Source organism: Solenopsis invicta, chromosome 13 (genome assembly GCF_016802725.1).
Source record: "Solenopsis invicta isolate M01_SB chromosome 13, UNIL_Sinv_3.0, whole genome shotgun sequence".
Taxonomy (NCBI): domain Eukaryota; kingdom Metazoa; phylum Arthropoda; class Insecta; order Hymenoptera; family Formicidae; genus Solenopsis; species Solenopsis invicta.
Genome location: NC_052676.1, coordinates 5,753,388 through 5,776,473, shown reverse-complemented (window position 1 = coordinate 5,776,473; position 23,086 = coordinate 5,753,388). Strand labels below are relative to the sequence as shown.

At 29.7% G+C, this 23,086-nt stretch overlaps 1 protein-coding gene across 1 annotated transcript; it reads left to right on the top strand.

Moving 5' to 3' along the window:
- The first annotated feature begins 17,304 nt into the window (after positions 1 to 17,304).
- On the top strand, positions 17,305 to 22,595 carry LOC120359404. The gene is made up of 6 exons (XM_039456783.1): positions 17,305 to 17,920; positions 19,343 to 19,500; positions 20,859 to 21,093; positions 21,321 to 21,677; positions 21,761 to 21,891; positions 22,114 to 22,595. Exons 3-6 carry the CDS (start codon positions 21,006 to 21,008, stop codon positions 22,468 to 22,470), a joined length of 933 nt encoding a protein of 310 aa, XP_039312717.1. The 5' UTR covers positions 17,305 to 17,920; positions 19,343 to 19,500; positions 20,859 to 21,005; the 3' UTR covers positions 22,471 to 22,595.
- Positions 22,596 to 23,086: the final 491 nt, after the last annotated feature.

The window sequence follows — 23,086 nt, the reverse complement described above, 5'->3', positions numbered from 1 at the left end:
TCAGCTCGTGGCCGCGTGATCGCGGGCGTGCTGTTCACGTGCTCCCGGTCTGACTCGGACCGTGATCGTGACGTCAGCGCGCGTGGCGAACACGGTCGATACGTCATGGCGTCATGGCGCGCCCCGCAAGCGTCATGCCTCTTTGCCCCTCCACCCAACCCACCATTCTAATGTTGTGTACGTCGATTTCGCTCTGTCGGGAGTGTCGGGTCGTCTCCGCGAGAGACTCGTCTCTTTCTCTCTTCGTTCGCGTACCGTGAACGACCTCGTCTCCTCGCTTCTGTGAATCTCTTCGTCCTTCGTTGCAAACTCATGTCTCTTTCTCTCCTGCAGTCTTGCTTTATCCCTTCTTCTATCTCTTCGTTTCTCTCGTTATTTCTTATTTTATGTGAACGCAACGACCTGCGTCCTAAACAACAAAGATCTGCGTATTTTTTCACGAATCTTCTCATTATAGCTTTTTTATCTTTTTTTTTTTGTAAAATTACATAATTTTATCAAATTTATTTGGCATGATTGATGTTTGTTTCTTAATTATAGAAGACACTTTCAAAGCTCAGCAAACCAAAATAGATTCAAATAAATCAAAAATTGCAATTTATTTTCGAGTTCGCGCTTTAGAGTACCAGAGTAATTTGAATTTATTTGAACTCAAATGAATTGAAATACGAAATGAGTCATGTTGGATATGAATTCGGATGGATTCATATCCATATTATATTATATTATTTTTGGATTCAAATAGATCCGAAAAATTTAAGGCGAGAATTCGAAAATGTCTAAATATATTTATTTCTATCCATTTCGATTCATTGTTGTTTGCTGGGATAATAATAGAGGCAAATTTAAAACAAAGTCACTATAAGCAGCATAAGTTAAGCCGTATGCAAGTGTTAAATATTATTTATAATAATTAACAATACATATTCTCAAACACGAATAACTTTGTTATTGGATTATCATCAATGTGCTGTGGTATTTTAACAATTAAACTGTAATAAATTATAAATCCACGTGTTTTAGATATTAAATTAAATAAAAATAAAAATTACAAACCTTAGTATACATAATACAATTCGCACATATAATTTTGTTCGATTACTTCGGCAATACTGAACATTAAGACTTGATTGGAACGACAGTACGACGAACACTGACCAATTGGAAGAATGATCCGTCTGACTAGACGGATTGTGAATTTTGTACTGAGGCTTATAATTTTAATTTTTATTTAACTTGACATCTGAAAAAATGCAGATTATAATTGTATAATTTATAATTTATTGCAGTTTGAATATACGTACTGTTGATTATTATGTATAACATTTAGCATGCACACTCTGTTTGCATGTTAAATGTATAAATATTATATGCTTCTTATACATTGACTATTTTAAAAATATAATATAGTTTTTATTTAATAAATGAAATTAAAAATACCATTAAAAATTAATTATAACATTAATTATGTATTTATTTTTATGTTGTATAATTTTTTTTTATTCTTAATCAGCAGATTTTTAAATATTTTTTAAAATATTTATTTATCGTTAATTATATATTGTACAATTCATTTGCAAAAATTATACTTATTAAATTTTTATTAAATATTTATTTTGCATCAATTATTCATTTAAAATAATTTAGAAAAAATATTTATTTAACATTTATGTATTAATATTGATTTAATATTTATGTTACATCAGTATTTAATTACAATAATCACTTGAAAAAAACATTTTTATTTAACATTTATTCAATATTATTTTAATATTTATTTTATATTAATTATTTATTTAAAATAACGATTAGAAATAATTTTATAAAATATTTTTTACATATAATTTAATTATCATATTATATTATATAAGCTTTTATATCTTTCCAGTCATGCTTTTCTTTTTCAAACGAGTAACAGAAAAGTTATTGCAGATATTATTCCGCGTATATGAAAATCAGTAAAAATTATATTTATTTAAATAAAAAAAATATATTTTACTTTTTATCTTTTTGACAACATCTATTAAATTGATTTGTCACTGTCATATTCATTAATTTAAGGTATTTATGGATCATCATATATGTTTAGTTTCCATGCCATCGCAGAAGATAAGCAACCGTTGTTGACGGTCTTGGTTTGCATGAGTGATCGTTTCGGAATTTAAAAAAAAAATTCTTGAGAAAGATATATGAAAACAATTTCTCTGACTACTTTTTTTATTATAATGTTTTTCAGGTGTATTTTGAAATACGATACTAAAAATAAAATTTATTTTAGCAACATATTTATTCTTTAAAATATTAAAAAACATATATTTAATATTAAAAAATACATTTCTTCAAATGTCAAACCAAATACTTTTTTAACATTAAAAAATGTTTTTCAATCATTAAAATAAACAGATTTTTTTTTTAAAGAAAAGGAAAATTTTATCTATTATTTTTAACGTTTTTAAAAATATGTTTAAAAATATTTTTCAAAATATTAAAAATTATTTTACTGTTGATTGGATCGTTTAATTAAATTTTCTTTTTCCCCGCATGGCAAATTATTTCAAAGCCTCTTACATCACTAAGATACTTATACCGTGACCTGATCATCGCGACAAACCCGCATCCGGAGTTGTAATCAGTTGCAACAAGCGCCGGAAGAAACCCGCACCAAGCCTCTTCAGATTGTCGATTTATAGATGCAGCCGATAACTTAAAACAAACACTTTGTTCTGTACCAGTCGCATATAACGATTCAAACAATGACGCACCGGGAAATCGTATGCAGAAATATATGCCTCGCATTCGAAATGCTGTTGCGAAAATCTTACGAGCGACCTTTTGAACATTATCCAAATAGATAACAAATTTGACAAATAATAAATATTCGAAAGAAAAAATCTATAATGTATTGTTATTTCCACACATCTTTCGATATCGTGAGGATTACTAGCCAATTTATTCTTGGCAAAGCAAAAATGGAAATCCGCGAGAGATAGCGAGACCAGTAGGCAAACGATGAAATACGTAACAACCATGAGATAAATCGCTTCGCCGGTTGATGTTATCTTCGTCCTTCCTTTAGCGATAACAATTTCGATGAACACGTCGTTGATTACACTGGATGTGCTCAACAATTGGCAGTGTAATTTTTCATTGTCGAGTAAGTTGGAAAAACAGGTACATTTCTTTTTGAAAATTGCAATTTCTCTTGAAATTATTTATACCCATATTTCATTGATTCTTCGCTAAAGTCGACGTGTATAAATATAAGTAAGTTTTATAATTGTATACAAATTCGCTTTATTACACACATTTATAATAAAGCGAATTTGTGTTTTTTTTTGCAATTTTCTTTTTTCTTATTACTCATAAAATACAAAATAAGATCGGGATTCTCAGTTACGAGGAAGTAACGAGGAATGCTCGTTGACTACGACTGTGTTAAATATATCGGCCGCCCACTTTGCAGAACAGTTAATTCCATTCTCTTGCCCTGTCAGGCTTGTTTTCAATCCGTACGCCGAACGCAAATGAATCCGAATGTGATTTACTAAGACAGAATAGATTAGATAGCGTTCAAAAAACATTGCTAAATTAGACAAATATCCATCATCATTGTGGCCACGTTAGTTATATGGACGTTACTAATATAATTTTTCATCATTTATAGAATTCCACAGAAATTGTCCAGGTGTTTCGGTAGAAACCTTGTTCGTCTGTTATTTCGAACGAGTTTTAAACTGCGCAGGCAATTGCCACAAATTACGAGGTATATCGAGTGCACTTCGGACGCAACGCAAACGGTTGATTGGTGTTTTCGCCAGAAGGGTGATAGCTTCTGATGGGAAAAAATTACCGATTGATAAAGAGAATTTTCTCTTAGAATTTACCCTCATAATCATGATAATCGTGAGATATAACATAAACTTTGAAGAATTTTACTATAGTTTTAGTAACCCTTACTAAAATTTAATTAAGCTATTTTATAATCCTATTTAAAAATTGGCATGTTATCTAATTTGAAGCTTATTTTCCACAGTTGCAATTGGTTGTAAATTTATTAATTTAATAATTGTTTAATATAAATGTAATAATCGCATACTTAGTTAATTATTATAATTATTAAATAAAATAATTGTATAATTGATTAATTATTATAAATATTTATTAAAGTAGAAAAATTGCTTTTGAAAAATAAGCGTAGCGCGCGCTGTTATGTACTAGTATAATTAAAATTTGCATTTAAAATTTTATATTATAGAATAATTTAAATAAAATTTATCAAATCTTAATAAATATTATAGTAAAATTTTTCGTCTACATTTAGTTCGTCGATGATTATGATTTTTAGGCTAAATTTTAAGAAAAAATTCTCTCATCCTTTTATAGACTCGTGTCCTACTCCAAATTGAGCCGTTCATTTATTTCTGATCCAGAAACCTATATATCTCGTTAATGTTTATCGTTACTTCTCTCAACGCGTGACAGTCGCAAATCAGCCATCGTGCTCGTGATCGACGATCGCGTGGCGGAGACCTCGGCTATCTACGAATTAAAATCGTCGGCGGCGCGCAAAAGTGTCGTTGATCTTGTTTTGAAGGCGCATAAGGGTATCGGGTAGCGTGAGGAATCACACGATCGATCCTCACGATATGCCGAAATTATTGTGAAATCTTAGTGGACGATCACTTATTGATACTCATGCGAGGGCAAAGATCAAACGTCAGAAAAATTGGTACGCAAAAAAATTCCACGCCGATCGTTATGTCGGTTGTCACAATAATACAATATTTATCGCTGTAAGTAGATGAAACGATCGTAAAAAAATTTGCCCCTTTCGCGCGAATGCGAAATTAAAATTTAAACCAGTAAACAAGTTACGAAGATGTTATAACAAGTTATAAAGATGTTAGTAATAATTTCCCACACAACAATATAACGGTTATACAATGTGCATTATGTAAGTTACATTATTGAGTGGAAAATTATAATTGTTATATAACAAATTTGTTATATAACAGTTACATTGTTAAATGGAAAATTATAACAATTATATAACTGTAATTTAGTGTTTGCTGAAAAAACTCGAGAAAAACAAAGTAGCGAGATCGACGTCCTTTTTTCTAATTATTGATGATTATTCACAGCAAAGAGAATCCAAAAAAATGCTTTTTTTCTTAAGAAAAAATAGTCTAATAAATTGCTTACTGTATCAATAACTAATGCATCAGTTTATACTGATGCAATATTACTAGTATGTATTGATACAGCTAATCACTTTATTGAAACACTTTTTCTTAAGGATTGAATTTTCGAATTCTGAAATAAATTCTTTTTCCTACCTCTATTTCTATTTCTTAAAAATACGAGTGTAAAAAAAATTTATTTTATAGCATCAATTCTGAATGTATTTTTTTTAAATACAAAAAAAAATACTTTTATAATGTATATAAATTTATAATGAAAAGAATTTTTTTAAATTTATTTTTAACAGATTACGTTAATTCGTAAAAAAATTTTATTAAATAATATCTTTTTAAGTTTGAAATCACCTGCATTATTTAAGAACGGACGGGAATTCGGCTTTGAACGCTAAAAATCCGGTACATTCTATTGAGAAGCGTCCGTGCAGCCACGCGCGTTTCCGTTGACATGGTGTCGCAATAAATAATTCACGAGATGATTAACGCTCTTTAGATGCAATGTCTGTTTGCGACCTGCAAGTCGAGACGCAATCGACGGCTTCGCCCGACGCCGGGGCGAAGGTGGATTGCGTGCGTCAGGATGATTTTTAGGATGGCTTTGATGAGGCCAAGAGGAAAGGAGGGGAATCAATGGCTGGTCCATAGATAAACATATATGTTAGTAGATTAGTATAACGAAACTTACATGTACATAATACATGAAACTTAAAATCGCGTTGTGAAGAAATATTCAAAAATAAAATGAATTATTACTTAGCAAACGAAAATAAATTCAAATAAATCGAAAATTGTAATTTATTTTAATTTATCCAAATTCATGCTTTAAAGTCTTCGAATTTTTTTTGGATTCAAATGGACTCAAATGAATTGAAGTACGAAATGCGCTATTTGTCATTTTAATTCGAATGGATTCGTGTCCTCATTGCCTCACTTTTGGATTTAAATGAATTGAAATACAATACGAGTTATTCATCATGTTGAATTTATATTATTTTTGAATTCAAATTGATTCGAAAAATCTGGAGCGCGAAAATGTCAAAATAAATTCATTTTCATCCACTTTAATTTATTTTTTATTACTGGGTAGTATTGGCAACTTTCTTCTAATAAAAGAATATAATATTAAGTTTTCTTTAGACTAAAATCTTCACAATTTCTATGCTTAAAAGTTCTACGAGCCATATTGTTTATAACATATCTATTATAATGTTACGGAATGAGTGTGATGATATATGAGTGTGGGTGTCATGGTGAAGAAAAGATTATTTAATCTACTTTCTCGATTGTGTGGTTGTTGGTTTGAGAAGAAATTACAAGAAAATTGACAGGAGTTAAGAATTAAGGGAAAATAAGGATGGTTACATAGAGAGATAGATTGGCGTCTTATCATGAGTGCGGTAATTACTAATAAGTGTATTTCGGGATCAACTCCGTCAAGTAAGGTATAATAATAATTAAAAACGAATATTTTTTGGAAACTGAACAATAAGAGATTCAAGGAACTCAAGGAACATGACTGTTGACCATGATAATAATAATAATAATAATAATAATAATAATAATAATAATAATGGAAGTAAAGAGGAAGGACGAGAGCTTCCTTCCAGAATTGAAGGCAGAGCTTGCGAGAAGAGGAAAAGAGGTTTAATTTCTTCCAGAAAAATAGACAGAGGAATAAGACCGGTTAGTAATGCGGGAGAAAGAGAGGACGAATCGAAATGTCTCTGTGTTAAATAGAAAATTATTGAATGCGTAGATGAGATGCCCTAAGTGGATCCCATTTAACTTATTTCAAAAAGAGATTCTCCACTAGCTCAATTAACTTTGTCCAAACTTTTCAATTTTATTACTTTTAAACTTTGGTTCGGAAATCCCGAGTTATGATTAAATGACGTTTATGATTTTAAAACGCGAAAAAGGTAGGACTGCTTCGTAGATTTCAATGCATTTGTTTTGTCTGTAAGTCTCGAGCGAGGGGATAATCACTTAACGTAATCGTAGAACAGAGTCGTTGAAATCATTACGAAATCTTCATGTAATCATTTTGCAATCAGATGTAATCATGAAACGTAATCAGCAGAAATCATTTTGGATTTTTGTGTAATCATTGGAAATCTTGTGTAATCATTATGAAATCAGTACGAACTTTTAGCTCTTGTAATCAATTTTCAATGAAAAACAGATCACACTATGTTGTTTTTAAACAAAGGTCATTAAAAGTTTTTGATGTTCTTTTTAGAAAATTTTTGTATCAGCCGTAATGAATTCCAATAAAATCTTAAAGTCAGTAGTCAAGTGTATCTCTATTTTCTGAGTGGTTATCCCTTATTTGATTTTATTTGAAAGAAATTAGCAATCAGTAATGGTATTTCTAATCAAATAAAATCACAAAAAATCTGATAATTATATATGCAACCATGAAAAATCATTATGTAATCAGATAGAATCTTTTGCAATCAGATGTAATCTTGAAATCAGATAAAATCACCAGAAATCATATGAAATCATGTAATCTGTGAGACAACATTTTAGCTGGTGCTTACCCCTTCGGTCTCAAGTATGGTTCCCATCTGGTTCTCAGTGTTCAAATCTCAAGAGCCTGTGAGGATATACAGATCTCCATGAAAGCAAAGATGCGAGTCATGGAATCTATAAGACGCAACATAATCATATTATCATTATATATATGATCAACTAAAAAAAATGTAATAGAAATGAAGTACATAACTTATCATAGATCGAAATCTAAATGAATTACGTGAAGTTGTTTTGTTAATAATACTTAATTTTTTAACAAATTTCACCTGGAAAATCTAAATTTACAATTGAAAATATAGATAATCAGTTCAATTTCAGAAAAATTTCAACCAGTTGCTCAGAAAGTTTTTTAAACATCTTACTTCACCTTCTATAATTTAAATAGTCACATATAGAAACGATTTTCACTATTTACTTCACAAAGATCACTTAAATCTTAACGTAACTTTCAACTAGTTTTTGTTCATGTAACTTTTAACGTAACTAAATTAATGTTATCTTAATTAGTTTAATTAAAAAATATATTAACTTATCTAATGTACAAAAGAATCGCATTAAAGTGAAACTAGTAAGTAATTTTACATAAATAAATTTTTCTACTCACAAAAAAATTCTTAATTCAATAACAGTGTTAATGAAACATTGTGTATTGTTTCAATAAAATATTCGTTCAAAAAATATTGTTATTGATGAGATATTAATAAGATTATGTTCAATTAGATTAACATTAGTTAAGATTGCTGTTAGGATCATATTTTCCGTGTAGAGTCATTAAAGGCATTTATATGCACTATGCATGAAGTTACGTGCTTATCAAAACGCGTATGCATTTTTTCGATAAACGCCTAATTTACGTATAAAAATATTAATAGCCTCGCGTGTATATACGTCGTCGCTTTGCGATATGCAATTTGTTTTCCCGCGGCAATGCAAGACACGTGCATGTCTCAACAAAGAATTCCATATCGCTGTACCGCCCGCTCACAATGTGGAGCAAGGGGCATGCATGGGCAATGGGCACTCGCGTTACACCATTCACCGTTTCGCGAACGCCTCGAACGCCAATGACGAAATGAACCGCCGGATCCCTTCATATGAACGATGTCGGATAATGAAACGACAGTGTCTCTAATCGACCGATTTTCAAACGTGAATATTTAGAATGATCATACTAATCTTTTCGGATTAAATAGAGGAGAGACGGAGATTGTAAGATGTGTGGATGGTAAAACCATATGATATCTTGTGTAATTTGCATTGAATTCTAAGTATTACTTTGTTACACACTATAAACATTGTAGGATGCAATGATTACTGGCCATTAGTGTTTAATGCGTTTTCATAAAAATTGAATTTCAATTTTATGTGTATTAATAGCGATTTTTATAGTTGTATACTTTCTATCAGGATTAGCAACCAGTTAAAATGTTAAAAATTAAGTAATAAAATTAGTAATAATAACTTTTAACTTAATTAGTTAAAAGTAGTTAATTTTAAATAATTTAATTTCAACTATTTATGGAACACATAAACTTTAATTTATTCTTTTTTCCTAAATTTAAAAATTTATCTTTGTAAAAGAAAAATTTATAAAAGAAATAATACATTCCCACAACAAAAACAATATTTCTTTGTTATTTACATAAACCTAATTTGCAAATAAAATATTGAATTTGTTTGATGATTCAAGCATGTTATAACTGTTTTGAGAACTCTGTCAAATATTTATTCTTAATTTTAGCCTAGCCTTAATTAAAGGCCTTAAATGTAACTTTCAAATAATGTAATTGAATTTAATGTGTGCCGTAATGTGTTTATGAATTCGGTGTATAAAGTTATAAAGTTATTAAAATAAGAGAAGTCGTGAGAGTTATGAGCATTTGAATTACAAGCATAACACCGTTCTTGCAACTTTTCAATCTCATAGCGGATGTTGCATAATGCTTTCTAGCAACAAAAAATTATTTTAAAAAGTTATTCTTTAAATCAAAGAAATTATTTAAAAAAAATTGTTTTTCAAATAAAATATATTTTATAAAATGTTTATAAAACCTTGTTTGTGACACTTATTAGTATGTAAAGTCTACAAAGGATCATTAATTTTTGATCTTTTATAATTAAAACTGTCTTTTTTGTTATTTATAGTCCCCCTCTCCCTCCTTGCTATTTCACAAATGCATCTTTTTTTCCATCTTCAGTAAATCATAAATTACGTTCGTTTTGCATATCCTATGAGCTTCTACCTTATACATATAATTAAGATAGTAGAAAAACCTCTATAGTTAACAAATTAATGTTGATAAGAATTGTGTCATATTAATATTTATTGGGTTATTTTAAAAAACCAAATGGTATTCTACCATCCCCTTTTTTCCTCTACCTTCATTATATATAGCTTCTTCGCTCGAAGTCTCTTCTATAAACGAATTTGTAAGTACATATTTTTGGATACAAAAATATACGTATTTTTAAAAAAGAAAGGAGAAGAATATTGAATTTTACTTTCAATTTACAATTTTTAACTACAAAACACTGAAATCTACGAAATAAAACAAAATCATATATATTTAGTATTTATATTTAGCGTTTGAGCTAATTACAACAATGTGATTTCTTCGTACCGATACTTAAATACTTGTTAAATTATATGTGTTTGCGAATTGATAGACCACGAAGCGCCATCTCGTAGAGACTCGAGGATCCTATATTAAATTGCTTTATTAAAGACTGCTGATAAAGTCCTGTAGTTAGCATTTCATTACGGACTGTTGGTGAGTCTAGAGATAATTTAGAAAAGGTGAGTTTTATTTTATTTAAAAGCAAACTTTTATTTTATTTTATTTAAATTTGCATGTTTTTATTCAAACGATTTGTGGCATATTTGTATATAATTAAAATTCTGAGCGCCCTTTTAATAAATTTTCTCAACAAATACATTAAGTTATATGTAATACAAATGTTAGTTATAATTTCTCATTCAACAATGTAACTTACAACGAACATTTGTATTACATATAACTTGGTGTTTGTTGGGTTATTATATAAAGATTTAGAAACAAAGTTTTAAAATTCAATGATAACGCATTAACTTTCTGAAACAAGTTTCTTTTTCTACTTTCTCAAAAATTCATTACAAGTATATTTATCTCCTTTTATACCACACAAATTTTATCTGAAATATTTTTCCAAAAAATGCTTTTTTCAAAATAATTGACTGTCTCACTTAAAATGAAACACCCTATATATTAATTTTTTTTTCTTTGTATAGATTATTTTGTAACATGATTCTGCATATTTCATAAATATAATAAAACATTTCTAGACTTTGGACCTTTCAAAGCTCAATGCTGAAATCAACTTGGCAGTCATCATGTACATATTTTGCTATATATTACACTGATTGGGAAATACGCTTTATAAATTTATATGTGTACATATATGTATAAAAAAATATATATCTTTTTAATATTAACCTTTTGAATCAAGATTTTATGATTTCTTTCTTTTGGGTATATGAAATACCTACAATTAAAATATTTATATGTATATATAATATATTGAAAAGTAAACAGTAATAAATATTTATAAATATTATAGTGCTGTCTGGACAATTCCAATAAAAAAATCAGCCGATTTTAAGTTAATTCGGAAGTTGTGAAATTAGTTCTTACAATATTATAGCAAGAAATAAGCTCTAAAAAAAAATTAGGTAAAAAATTTATATGTATGAAAATTTTCACTCCAAACAGTAATTTTAGTATATGTTCCAAAATTCGTGATTCAAAAGCAAAAAAGTTCACAAAAAATGAAGTAAAATAATTATATTATTTTTAATAATATAATAAATTATATTATTTTTAGATTCAAATTTTCGAGAGAAAAATCTGAAGCGTAATTAATTCGAAAATGTCGACATGAATTCATTTCTATCCATTTCAATTCGTTTTTGTTTGCTCGAGTTAACCGGAGGGTTGTAAAACTAGCTCTGATCAGTGTTGTTAGACGGGCCCGGTTTTTCGCGCATGCGCGTCAAATAAGGCTTCAGTAAAGTATATCTTAGTGACAGAAAGGAGAGCTTTGGTAGCCCATACAAATTTTGAAATTCTCCAAACTGACGTTTTTTGATTGCTTTTTTTGTCTCTGAATTTTATAAATCTGTATTAAAAAAAATAGGTTTGTTTGCATTAAAATCTTTAAAAATTCTTGTACTTAAAATAAAATGAATATATATTTAAGCAAATAAAAGAGATATATAGAAGAGATATATAGGAGAGGGAGACAATAAAGATATTGAGTGCGAAAAAAAAGATATTGAGTGCAAGCAACGTGAACAAACCGATGTATATTTACCTTAACTTGTCCTAATCATATGACGAGCCCATTTCTCGGTACAGCGGTTACAGCGCTGACTGTAGCCACGCATGCGCGAAAAACCGGGCCCGTCTAACAACACTGGCTCTGATTAGAGTCCTATATAAAGAGAGAAGCGACATTGATGTCCGAAGCTCTGATTGGTAATCTGATTGATACTTGATTGGCTAAGCGAGCAGCCATATTGTGAACACAGCTGTTGCAGAATAATACGAATGGTGTTTGATGACGTTAGAGCGGTCCCAAAATGGCGGTGGAGGACTCAATTGGATACTGAAGGTTGTGGTGGGGGTTCGATGTCGCTTCTCTCTTTATATAGGACTCTAGCTCTGATAAGTCTCAACTTTCAGGACATCCTGCATGTATAAGCAGAGAGGAACCTGAGAGCGGCCACGGCGGCCTTTTTTCTATAACGCTTCGAAACTCCCGTACACTAGTGACGCACATCTATTCTGGCCAGAATGGGAACTACGTGTCACATCCATTTTGCAACCCGCCGTTAAAAACAGTGTGGATGTTAGCACGGACAACAACCTACATCCATTTCTCGAGAGATGGATGTGGGTTGTTGTCCGTGCTAACATCCATTTTGCTGTAAATAAAATCTGACGCGTATCGCGTGTGTTGCATCCAGAACAGGGGTCGAGAATGTGCACAAATGATTAATTACGTCTACTTTCGCGTAATTTTTTATTTATTATAGTCTGAATTATTTACATTAACATTGATATTAATACATATCCCCTAGTAGCACAGTACATTGGCTTTACATTGGTTAACATTGGTGAAACATTGGTTATATTGGAAGTACATTGGCCAATATTTCCCAATAAAGAGCCAATATTGGTCATAGAATCAATTGCACATGTACTTGTAATATTGCTCGCCAATTAATAAACAATATTGCATTTACATTGGAGATGCATTGGCCAAGATTTGCCAATGTAAAGCGAATATTGTTTATTAAAGAAATGACAATGTTTTGCCAATATTACGAGTCAACAATTTTACAATATTGCTCTTACATTGGAGGTGCATTGGCCAAGATTTGCCAATGTAAAGCGAATATTGTTTATTAAAGAAATAGTAATGTACTGCCAATATTACAAGTCAACAATTTTATAATATTGCTCTTACATTGGAGGTGCATTGGCCAAGATTTGCCAATGTAAAGAGAATATTGTTTATTGAAGAAACGGTAATGTACTGCCAATATTACGAGTCAACAATTGTATAATATTGCACTTACATTGGAGGTGCATTGGCCAAGATTTGCCAATGTAAAGCGAATATTGTTTATTGAAGAAACGGTAATGTACTGCCAATATTACGAGTCAATAATTGTACAATATTGCACTTACATTAGAAGTGCATTGGCCAATATTTGCCAATCAAAAGCGAATATTGTTTTTTAAAGAAACGGTAATGTGCTGCCAATGTTACGAGTTAACAATAGTACAATATTGCACTTATATTGGAAGCGCATTATTGGTCAAGATTTCCAAATCTAAAGCGAATATTGGTTATAAAAGAAATATTAATGTGCTGCCAATGTTACGAGTCAATAATTGTATTATAAATATTATCAATAAACGAAATAGGTCCATAAATGAAGAAACCTCAATCTACATTCCAATAAGCAAACAATATTTTTCAATTGTTTAAAAATTTTTTTTTTAATTTTTTATAAAAATTTTTTATATTTAATTTGTATTATATTGACATATATTTTCTAATTACATTCTTACTCAAACAAATAACAGAAAAGTTATTCCAGATACTATTCCGCATTTGTGAAATTAGTAAGAAAACTATAATTTTATATTTGTTTATGTAAATAATGTGCTTTAATTATATATATTCCATTTTTTTGATAACGTATATTGATCTGATCTACCAGTTATATACAAGTATCAGCACAAAGCTTTCACAGGTCATCACGAAGGATGTTCGCAGCGATCACACAGGTCAAACAACGTTCACCGGAGTCGCGACTTGGATGGGTGACCGCTTGGGTTAAAAAAAAAATTAGACTAATATTGGTTAAAGTGTCAACCTTCTAATATTGGACCAATGTTGAAAACCCAATGCACAACCAATACAATATATAATATTGTATTTATTTTTTTTTTAATATTGGTTAAATAAGGGTCGATATCATACTTTGCAATATTGGACCAATACTGAAAATCAATTCACACCCAATATAGAATATTGGGTTTACATTATTTCCCAATATTGAACCAATATTTTGTGCTACTAGGGTCAATACGTTTATGCCCATATTTTGCACAATCATATTTTTACTTAAAAAAGATGTTTAATAGTAACAGAGAGAATTTGGTTCTTTAATAAAGAAACATTCATTTTACGCAGTACTTAAAAAATAATTGTAATTAACATCGCATCATATGATGAAGAAGAAATAAATGTCTTTCCACGAATAAATATACCATCTTTTTATTTTTACATAATTCTTTATTATTTAAATGTCTTCAAATTATGCTTTTGAAAAAATTAGCTTCTTTAATTTTTTTAAATCTTGACGCAACTCTCTCTCTCTCTCACTCTTTCTCTCTTTCTCTTTTAACGTGATTGTCCTTTAATTGTTTAGGCCTTCAGTTAGAGAGAGAAAGCATCGCGGTGATAGACATGGAGCAAGCGGCGATGTTATCTCTATGGATACCCTCCTCTTCATTCTCCTCTCGACCCATCACGTTTTCCGTGCTATGTTTAGGCCGTAAAATTCAGAAAGAGGATTTCGGATGATTTCTGCGCAGGGACGTAGAGAGACTAGAAAGCGCCCACTCTTTTTTTATTATGTTACAAATATTATTTACAAATGACAATACGCGCGATTAATATGGCACAATAAATAATAATAATAATAATCATAATAATAATAATGTAATAAAAATCAATGAAATATATGGATACTTGAGTATTATTTTTATTCTCTAACTTACAAACGTGAAGATTATTGATCTGATTTTAATACAACCTTTCAACAGTTTTTATGAAATATCACGTAAAGATTAATCAAAACTTTACAAAAAAAAATTAATAAAGAATTATATAATAATATACGATATAAGGTATTAAAGTGTTAATCAGTAAAGTAACGGATTGTAATCAAATTCTTCTCGATATTAATCGATGGCAATTGTGGAAATGATGAAAATGGGATGACAATGATGGCAACGATGGCAATAATGACAATGATGGAAAAGATGAAAAGTAGGCCATCCCATTGGATGGCAATGATGGAAAGAATGCAATTATGGAATGCAATTATCGATTCCTGAATGACATGAGCTTGCTGCTGTATTTGGTCTGTAGCCATATAATATTTCCATTTCATCATAGAATGGACAACGTTTAGTTGCAGCTTCACTAACATTATTATCTCTTTAGCATTTAAAGTATGCAAGTTTTAAATTTTTTAATTTTAGCTTTATCTGCTCTGCAGTTTTATTGTAACCTCGTTGTTCCATTTCTGAAACAAGTAGCCGGAAAATTTCAACATGTTTATGTCTTTTTCCATCCATTATTGATAATATTTGTTTTTCTGTGCATAATTCTAAAAAAACACGCGTCTTCTCTTCTTCCCAATTTTGTCTTTTTTTACACATTATATTAATTATCGCAGATTTATTCTCACAAGACGAAAACATTATTAACTATTAACTGAAGAAAACTTGAGAAAACCTAAATCGCCTATTACATAATACGGAAATGTTTACACCGTTACATGTGTGCTGAAAATGCGTACTATTTTGATACGATACGTCTGTTTGATTTGTATCGTACCAGACTATACGTCATCGTTTACACCATCGAATTAAATTAATTTAGTACGTATATTGTACTTAGTACGCGTATCAAACAACCGGTGTAAACTAAGCCATTGCCATCAATGCCATCATTGCCACGATTGCCGTCATTATCACAATTGCCATCATTGCTATCATTGTCACAAATGCCACCATTTCTGCTACTGCTATCATTGCCATCTTTTTGATAACGTTACCAAGCATTTATTCCATAATGTGTCATTCCATTTCCATATTGCCATTTCATTGCCATCATTAAAATTATCGAGAACATTGCCCTAAGATTGTCAGGCTATAGGCTGACTAATGGCACTGATGTCATGTGCATTGTTGAAATGTTGAAATGAATGCAATGATGGCAATGGGATGGTAATGTTGAAATGAATGCAATGATGGCAATGGGATGGCGACGATGGCAAAGATGTCAATGATGGCAATAATGGGAATGATGGCAATTGTAGAAATGATGGAAATGGGATGAAAATAATGGAATGAATGTTATGATGGCAATGATGAAAATGATGGCAATAATGGGAATGATGGCAATAGTGGTAATGATGGCAATAATGGGAATGCTGTGAATGAGAGACTATCTCACATATTCCAAGCAGAACAGGGAGTCACCACTACATCAAAATAATATCAAAATGATCATTAAAAGTCACTTTTCGATCAATTAAGATTTGATGTCATTTTCACTTACTGTTCTGCTTGGGATTAATCTTTAGCGGACAAATGGTGAGAAAATCGACCAGAGACCTTTAGTCGATTTTTTGACAAAAACTTGACGAAAAATGATGAATTTTTTCAAAATAAAAAAAAAACTTGGAAAAAATTAACTTCTGACATTTCGTATACGACAGGCGAAAGGGCTATTAAAACGCGGAATGGTCCATAAAATTTCGGTAACAATTTTGCCGTAATGCTTTGAGCCACGGACGATAGGACGTGGTATCTCTTCAAAACGAGCTCCCACTACAAAAACTGTACCACGCCGACGCTGATTATAATACATAACTTGTTTTTGGTAGGCTTGCTCGAGATTTTCCGATACCCATTCAACGCTCGTAAGTCTTGCATACGTCGTGACCGATATTTTGCCACTATAATGACATGAATAATCTTTAGCGGAAAAACGGTGAGAGATAGTCCAACTTTGGTCAATTTTTTGACAAGAATAGATGTCAGAAGTGAATCCTTTTTCAAATTCTTTTTAATTTTGCAGAAATTCAGTGGACTATCACTAACGCCACAATTGCCATCATTCCCACTATTGTTATCATTTCTATCATTGCCATTTCCATTGCCGTCATAATAGTGACAATACGATTGCCCGATCATCATCGCCATCATCGCCTTCATCGTCATCATCGCCATCGTCGCCATCATCATTGCCATCATCGCCATCATCGCCATTATCGCCATCATCATCGCCATCATCGCCATCATCGCCCAATAAAAAACCGTCAATTGAAATTCATTGAACAAAAATCCATTGCAGTAAATATTTCGTTGAATCAAGAAAATCAGATCTCGTATCAAAATATTTATTTGTTACATTTAATAAATAATATCTCTAAAAAATTAAGTATTTACTTGGTTCAAGTGATTGCCTTACATGTTATATTGATTGAATCGATTAAATTTTTTGTCCAGTGTAAGCTACATCTCCGTCGCAAATTAAATTTGCACAATTGTCGAATATTACGTATTCGCCAGTGATATAAAAACGCCAAGCGAACGAGTGATGAGCGATTTGGGTACCTACATTTCGGCGTATGTCTCCACACATGTATAATCTTCAGACGCTTTTGTATATAGGAATATTCACCACTTTATGTAAAATATTTAACAGTACGACCAGTAATTCTTGCTGTGCAGGCATTTGCCTGCAAACTGAAATTTTCGTCATGGCTGACGAACAAATAAAAAATATATTGCAAGAACTGAATCTGGCTCATCTGGTGGAAACTTTTGAAAGTAAGTTTTATTTGTTACTTTGTATTTGACTAAAGTTGGTGGTCGATTAGATAAAATAGAATTTAAGTGAAAAAATATGAAGAATTAAGATGTACAATGTTTTTTGATTTAGTTTTCATTAAATAAACATTAATACGAATCGACCACTAACTTGCATTATTACAATTGATTGAAAAATATGTTTTATTCTATTGAACCTTTATTACACGGAAAAAATAATGTAATAATATCAACAAAAATGTACTTAATTGAAATTAATTATTTTAATCAATAGTCTCAATGAAAGTATTTGAATCAAGATATGTAGCTTCTTTTAAATAAATATTTATCTAAACCAAGGAAATATTTAGTTCAGTTAAAATATTTATTTTGTTTAGATTAGTGTATAAACTAAACGAAATATTGTATTTCCTCAAAAATATACATTAAAAATAAAAAAATATTTACTAAAAATAGATAAATATTTCTTCGGAAATAAAAACCACGAATTGAAATTTATTTAATAATGAATCCATTACAGTTAATATTTGGTTGAAACAGGAAAATCTCGTTTCAAAATATTCATTTTTTACATCTAATAAATAATAACACTAAAAAATTAAATATTTACTTAAATCAAATGATTAGATTTCATGTTATATTTGATTAAATCGAATAAATTTTTTGTCAGTGTAAGCTGCATCTCCAGCGCAAATTAAATTCGCATTAGATCGAAAATTTGATAAACCAAGACAGTTTGAATTTTTTAGTATCGCGCACTTATTGTTTATTTAAAAATTATTAATAATTAGTAGTCAGATTGTCTACAAGTTACACGAATGGTGATAGAGTTTTAGAAAAAATTCTAAAATAAAATGTGCGGCATAAGGAAAGCAAAAAACTTTTCACTTTTAGTATTGCGCACTCATTGTTTATTTAAAAATTATTAGCAATTAACGGCTAAATCGTATACGAGTCACACGCATGGTGGTAGAGTTTCAGAAATAATTATGAAGTAATGTGGGACATAAGGAAACTAAAAATTTAAATTTTTCAGTATCGCGCACTCATTGTTTAAATTTTTTTTAATTAAACAATGAATACGCGATACTAAAAAGTGCAAAGTTTTTCGGTTTCTTACGCCCCACACTACATTTTTGAATTTTTTCTAAAATTCTACCACCATGCGTGTGACTTGTGCACGATCTGGCTGCTAATTGTTAATAATATAAATTATGAAATCCAATCACTTGAATCAAGTAAAAATTTATGTTTTTGAATTAATATTTATTTCATCTAACAAATGACTCTCAAACCGAGATCTGACTTTTTTGCTACAACGAAATTTTACTGCAATGGATTCATTATTCTGGCTTTGCAAATATGGACACTAGAAGTGACCGCTAGCTTCAGCATCATCAAAAATATTTAATTTTTTTTTAGGAAATAATATTACCATGGATATTTTAAAAATAATGACAGAAGCATTAATAGGTGATCTTATACCTATTATTGGTGATAGAGCCATTTTCCTTAGTTATTGGCATAAACATTTGTGCATAGATGAATCAAATAATAATCATCATGCAAATAATAAAAGAGTAAGTTGCAGTTTAAAAAAATACAATGTTTAAACCAAAATTACGGGTTAAAGTAAATAATTTTTAATTTCTGTACAAAATTTTTATAATCCTATGTGATAGTATACAACTACTGCTTTAAATAAAGAAACAAGTTTTATAAAAACAAAAAGAAATTTGAATTTAACAAGTAAAATTTTGTACGATAAAATATGACTCCAACGATCTATTCGTGTTTAAATCATAAAATTCATATTTTTTTGGCACAATTTTTTATTTCAATTTTTGCCCAATTCGCTTAAAATATTATACATGAACTCCATTATAATAAATAAGAAATAGTTACAATTCTGTTCTTCCAAAAGCTATGCAATAAATGCAATGTTTTATTTGAAATGTGTATAACGCAATATTAGAACAATATTAACTTCAATTATTACATACTATTTTTATTTTAACCTGCTCACTCTAATATGTAAAAATCGGCGGGTCCCGATAGCGCACATCCCGATAGCAACAAACCACTCACAATGGCAGATGCCTAGAGATTTTCCGTAGGTTGGGTTAGATAAGTCAAGATGATTGGTTGGTGGACTATTGGGATGTGCGCTATCGGAACCCTCCCTGTAAAAATCATTGTCATTGAAATACTAAATTTTTTTCGAAAAATTTGTGTGTATAGAATAGAGATGATAATTCTGTAATACCCAAAAGTCAGATGAATAAAGCTAAAAAAGCAAAAGAAAAAGAAAATTCATCCAGTTCTGCGAATGTTTCATATATTAATGATAAACAATCACTGAAACCTCTAAAGGATCTACTCATGGAATCTATGTTAGGAAAAGAGATTTTAACCTCGTTTGAAGAGAATGAGGTTATTCCAGACAAATATAGGAATAAATTATATAACATTATCATAACAGATTTGGAAAATAGATCTATAAGGAAAATACTTGAAAAAAGTGTGTACTAAATTTAAGATGATGTTAGGCAAAAATGAATTATTTGTAAACTTTTTTTAATATTTAGAATTTAAAACATATTTTAAGAGCTATAAAAATTCTAAAAATTAATAAAGTTACAGTTGATCAAATAAAAAAAATTTTTTTTTGAACAATTTTAGTTTTTTAACAAAATTTTTTTTATATTTCTCGAAAACAAAATAATGACTGAATGAGAATTACAAATGTAGCAAATCTTTTTGACATGTAAAATATTAAAAGACTTTATACTGACATTTAAAAGATGTATAGATTTAAAACAATTAATAGATAAAATTGTTTTAAAATATTGATTTTATATTGTTTAATAGTTTTATCTGAAAATTTTTAGATTAATTCCATAGATTTTTATTTTTACTTGTATTTTTTATTTCATAGATTAGATAACGCGCTAGCAAACACGATTGTTAAAATGATCGTCGATATATTCCCATCTGAAGCAGCAAATACGTATTTTATGTCATCAATAAAAAAAAAAATTCTCTCTGTAATAAATCCATTCTTGCTCGTGGAAAGTTAATTAGTATGTGGCGAAACTGTCAGTGTCAATATAAAAAATTGCATAGAAGGATAATAGATGAGGAAAAAACAAACGATCGAAGTATAGAGCCCGGTAAGGTAACTTTTTTGTGAACAAGATAAAAAATAAACTTTGAATTAAAATTAAAAATATATTTTATTTTTAACAAATAATATTTGAGAAGCACAAAGGTGCATCATATTCTCATAAAAATTGATTTATATCTTTCTATATTATATAATTTGTTACCTTGCACATTAAAAACTTTCATTATCATTTTTTTATAATAACATAATTCGTATACATATTACATCTTATAGAAACAATACAAGATGATATTCAAGAGGCGTTAGACTGGCTAGACAAAAATCAAGCTCCTTGGGACATGGTTTTAGACCATTGGAGAAAAACTTCTGCTCATCGAACCAAAGCTTTAAAAGAATCAAGTAACACTAATTTGGTGGATATATTTGAAAAATGGAAACTCTATAAGCACCCTAGTGGACATGAATTAATTGATACTGATTTTCAATGCCTAAATTTATCCAAAGTAAATTTGGATAAAGATGTTTGGTTTAATTTTTTTGATACTTTGCTAAAGCACGCCTCTCTTAGCTCCAAAGACGAAACAGCAAAGATGCTTCTGGAATCTATGAAATCTAAAGATGTTTCAGACAGTAAATACATGCAGTTTATTTCTAAAAATGTATGGAAGTTTCTAATTTTTTATTAAGTTTCAAGTCATTAATTTATATTACAGATGCATTAGTCGCCATGAGTGTAAGTTTACTCCCTCACTTGTATCCGCCAAAACATATGAAAAGAATACGGAATAAGAGTTTCAAGCCTTCTATTGGACTTGCAAAAGAGACTATATTAAAATTTGCAAATGTTAGTATGTATCTATTTATAACAAATTATTTACTATTGGATTTATTTTAATTTAATAATGTTGAGAATTTAGATTTAAAAATATTTTAAAGTATTATAAATTTATGTAAAGTATGTAAGCAATTAACTGTATTAATAACCGTGTATTTCAATGCATATTTTTCAATATAATTATTTTTTTATGTATTATGTATTTACACGTATTTATAAATTATGTAATAGATTCTTGGTGACATGGTAAGACTAAGGCAAGAAGCAAAATCGAGGGCGACAGATCTTAAACTTCCAATCCAACCCTTTTTAATCATCGTGGGATCTATTGAAGACCTACAAGATGTTTATGTCTGTGTTGACAACGAGCTATACAAAGTTCAAGGACTTCTACAAGGTCTAAATATTTGTTTCAAGACATTTCATGTATTCAATCTGCAATATCCTTTGGCCAGTGAACACATATGGATATTAATTCAAAAGGGAATCTATAAAATCAATTTGCCCTGTGATAAGCATATCATATCTATTGAACATGCAGTAAAACAGCTAACTAAGGGAAATACCGAAGAGGAACAAATGGAATGAGTACAAAGAATTATTTTAATATAAAATGCACGAAAGAAAATATTTTCTTGTTTTTTTATTACAATATTTAGTCTTGCGATAAGTCACAAAATATATAATAATATACTGTAAACTGAAAGCGCCCGATATAATATCGATATAATATCATTTATTATGTTTATTTTATCTTGTATTTATGTAGATTTTAAGTTTATGTTAAATTGCGTTTCATAGAAAATGTTTTCTTGCTTTTTCTGCTCCCATTTATTCTTTAAAACATAAAGCATTTATGAATTATGAGGTGCAATGTAATATTACAGATTGCTTTTACAAATTTGCTTGTGTTTATTCATTAATGAAACATATAAAAAATGAACATTCTGTACAAAAATGGTCTTGTGAAATAACTGAAATATCAAATAACGCGAATAAAGATGTTGTACATTTAATTAAAGAAACAAATACAATAGAACAACATAAAACTATTCTGACTGAACCATTGAAAGATCTATCGGAAACGTTATACAATAACGAAGAATTCAGTATTGATTATTTTAAAAGTAAGGTTTTCAATTTTGCTCTTTGCTTGGTAACGCAACTGTATGCCTATGGAAGTTTAAACAGAAAAGTAATCCAT